Raw genomic sequence first — 2,630 nt, 5'->3', positions numbered from 1 at the left:
GTAAGTCTTATATCGTTTATTACTCATATAATATTGTTTAGATAAAATTTAATGTTGTAGGGTCTACTTCATCTTACACTTTCTCTGAATTAATACTTTCAAATTCCGACAATAATTTTAAAAGAACTTTGATCCCGCATATTGTGATCATCTAAAAAGTTAAAATTATTGATATACATGGGATTACGTTTTTACAGTTGTGATGAGTTGAGATTAAAATTAAAAGTTGAATAAAATATTATTATAATATATATTTTTAATATTTTTTTTATTTTGAAATTTAAAAATTTTAATTATTTATTTTATTTTGTATAGTAATTTGAGAAAATTGTAATGATTAGATAAGATGAAATGAGTTGTGAAAACAAACGACAACTTAAATTAATTATATGTAACTGAAGAAAATAAAATTATAAAAAAGTAAGAGCAGCTTAAAAAAAATTAAAGACTTATAAGAGAGCTGGAAATAAGAATCCACGATCAAATCAGGAGGAGGGATGCATATTCACATTAGAAATTGATGATAGAGTAGTGATGGTTTTGATCTACAGAAGACAACGCTATTTACAAATCATATTTATTTCAACCCGAAAAGTATGCATCCACGTCCCATTTGTAAGATCCCAAGTCTTGTTCTAAATCTACTGACATGTCGATTAAATCTTCTCTTGAATATGTTTCTGGCAGCATCATTTCATCCAAAAGTATGAAATCTTTCAACATTTGTGGATCCAACCACACGCAATCTTCCTTGCTTTCTTCAACTGCTCGTTGAGTAGAACTCGCCGGAGTAGTAGTGCTCACTGAGTTTCTCTCCGTATCAACTTTAGGCGTTGGAGGTGAAACCGGAGGTTTGACAAAGTTTGTGAGAGCGTTGGGGCCTCTGATGCGAATGGCAGCCTTGTCGTATACCATGGCTGCCTCTTCGGCTGTGTCGTACGTCCCGAGCCAGACCCTTGCCCGCCGGAGAGGGTCTCTGATTTCAGCCGCCCATCTACCCCATGGCCGTTTTCGAACGCCTCGGTATCTCTTACCATCCTGCAAAAACTGCTGCTTTGCCGGTGCCCGTACCGGTGTAGTACTCTTTTCTTCTTTGGGCTGCTTTGGCCTCTGTTTCAGCTCTGCATTCTGTGGCTTTGCGTTAATGGCCGCGTAGTGCGAGAAATCACGGATTCTGATCTCGTACACGAGTCTCTTTACTCGGTACTGACGAAACGGCTTTTCGTCTTCCTCTTCACCGCTCGACGAGTCAGTAGCATCGGCATCCGTGACGGAGATCCGAACTAGTTTTGGTTTCTCGGCATTGGAAACCGGAAACTGTTTGGCAAGAGATTTCACGAGCTTATTCGTAACATTCCGGTGCTCTGTGTACTTGACCAAATTATGCATCTCTCGAACAACAACAACAACTACAATTGTATCCAAAAAATTGAAAGAATGCCGAGAAGGAACAGGAACTGGACGAATATAAAAGCATCTAAAACAGATATCTCAATGAATGAATTCAGGAATAAGGCAACTCTCGGAGAGAGAGAGAAAGAGACAGACAGAGAGAGAGGGAAGAGTGAGAAGCAGAGGAGTTACGAGGAGCACAGAAGAGTCCAAATTCCAAAAGCCGAGAATCATAGTTTTATAGGAGAATCCGAATTGCCCAACTATTTTTCATTTATTAAAAATACTGATTTAAAGTAATTACTTTTGTTTTTCAATCCAAGTTAAATATGCTTAACAGAAAATAAAAATAAAAAACGATTGTTTACAGCCGGAGATTCCGGCGACGACCGGTGCCATTCCATACGACTCGCCGCATCCCCGTGTTGTAACGGCTTGGGTTTGAAAACGTGGGAATCCTAGCAACCCAATTATCTTCGTCGCAATAGAGTCGGAGATATCTGAGTCACGAGAGTGAGGAGGAGGGTGACCGGACCGTTCTGTTGAGTGTGACTTTCTTTCACTATTTAAAATATTAATTTATTTTTAAAAAAATGAGAAAACATTTTGGATCAAAAACTTTTTCAAAGAAAACTACTCTTAAAATTAAGAAGAATGTTATACATCAGTCATTATTTACTCTTATATCTCACATCTATACATTTTTCATAAGATGTAAAAGTATTTTTCATAAGGTATGAAAGTATTTTCTATAAAATGTGAGGTGTGTGATAATAAATAGTGACTAATGAGAATGAATTTTTTAAAATTATAATCAGGCGATTACCTTTTTTTTCTTTAAATCCAGAGTTACCATAAACAGTATAGCTTATTTTACTAATTTTGAGAATTGTGAATAACTATATTAATCTTGTAAAGAAAAATTCTACTCAACAGTTCTATATCACACATTTGTTGAGTGAAGAAAAATAAAATATAAAAAATAAAAATATGTGTATAATACAGAAATTATGAGTAGAAGAACTCTTTTATAAAATAAAAAGAATACATATTTTAAGTCTTAAAAGAATAAAAAGGGTGATAATAAAAAATGCGTTTTCTTTATGAAATTGATAGAATTTGAAGAACTTTATAATTAATAAAATGCATCTTCAAAGTCACGTCGATGATAAACAAGCATTTCTCAATCATACCCTTTTTTTTTTTTTTTTTTTTTTTTTTGAGGATTAGTCAAGGTT

General features: G+C 34.5%; 1 protein-coding gene across 1 annotated transcript; it reads right to left on the bottom strand.

Annotated features, from left to right (window-relative positions):
• Positions 1–487: 487 nt before the first annotated feature.
• LOC121247625 (ethylene-responsive transcription factor CRF2-like) lies at positions 488–1,638 on the bottom strand. Its single transcript, XM_041146011.1, has one exon. The coding sequence runs from the start codon at positions 1,387–1,389 to the stop codon at positions 583–585; it is 807 nt and encodes a 268-aa protein (XP_041001945.1). The 5' UTR covers positions 1,390–1,638; the 3' UTR covers positions 488–582.
• Between the last annotated feature and the right edge of the window lie 992 nt (positions 1,639–2,630).

This window comes from Juglans microcarpa x Juglans regia, chromosome 1S (genome assembly GCF_004785595.1).
Source record: "Juglans microcarpa x Juglans regia isolate MS1-56 chromosome 1S, Jm3101_v1.0, whole genome shotgun sequence".
NCBI lineage: Eukaryota > Viridiplantae > Streptophyta > Magnoliopsida > Fagales > Juglandaceae > Juglans > Juglans microcarpa x Juglans regia.
Note: the sequence above shows the minus strand (reverse complement) of the source record. Positions and strands in the feature narration are given on the sequence as shown.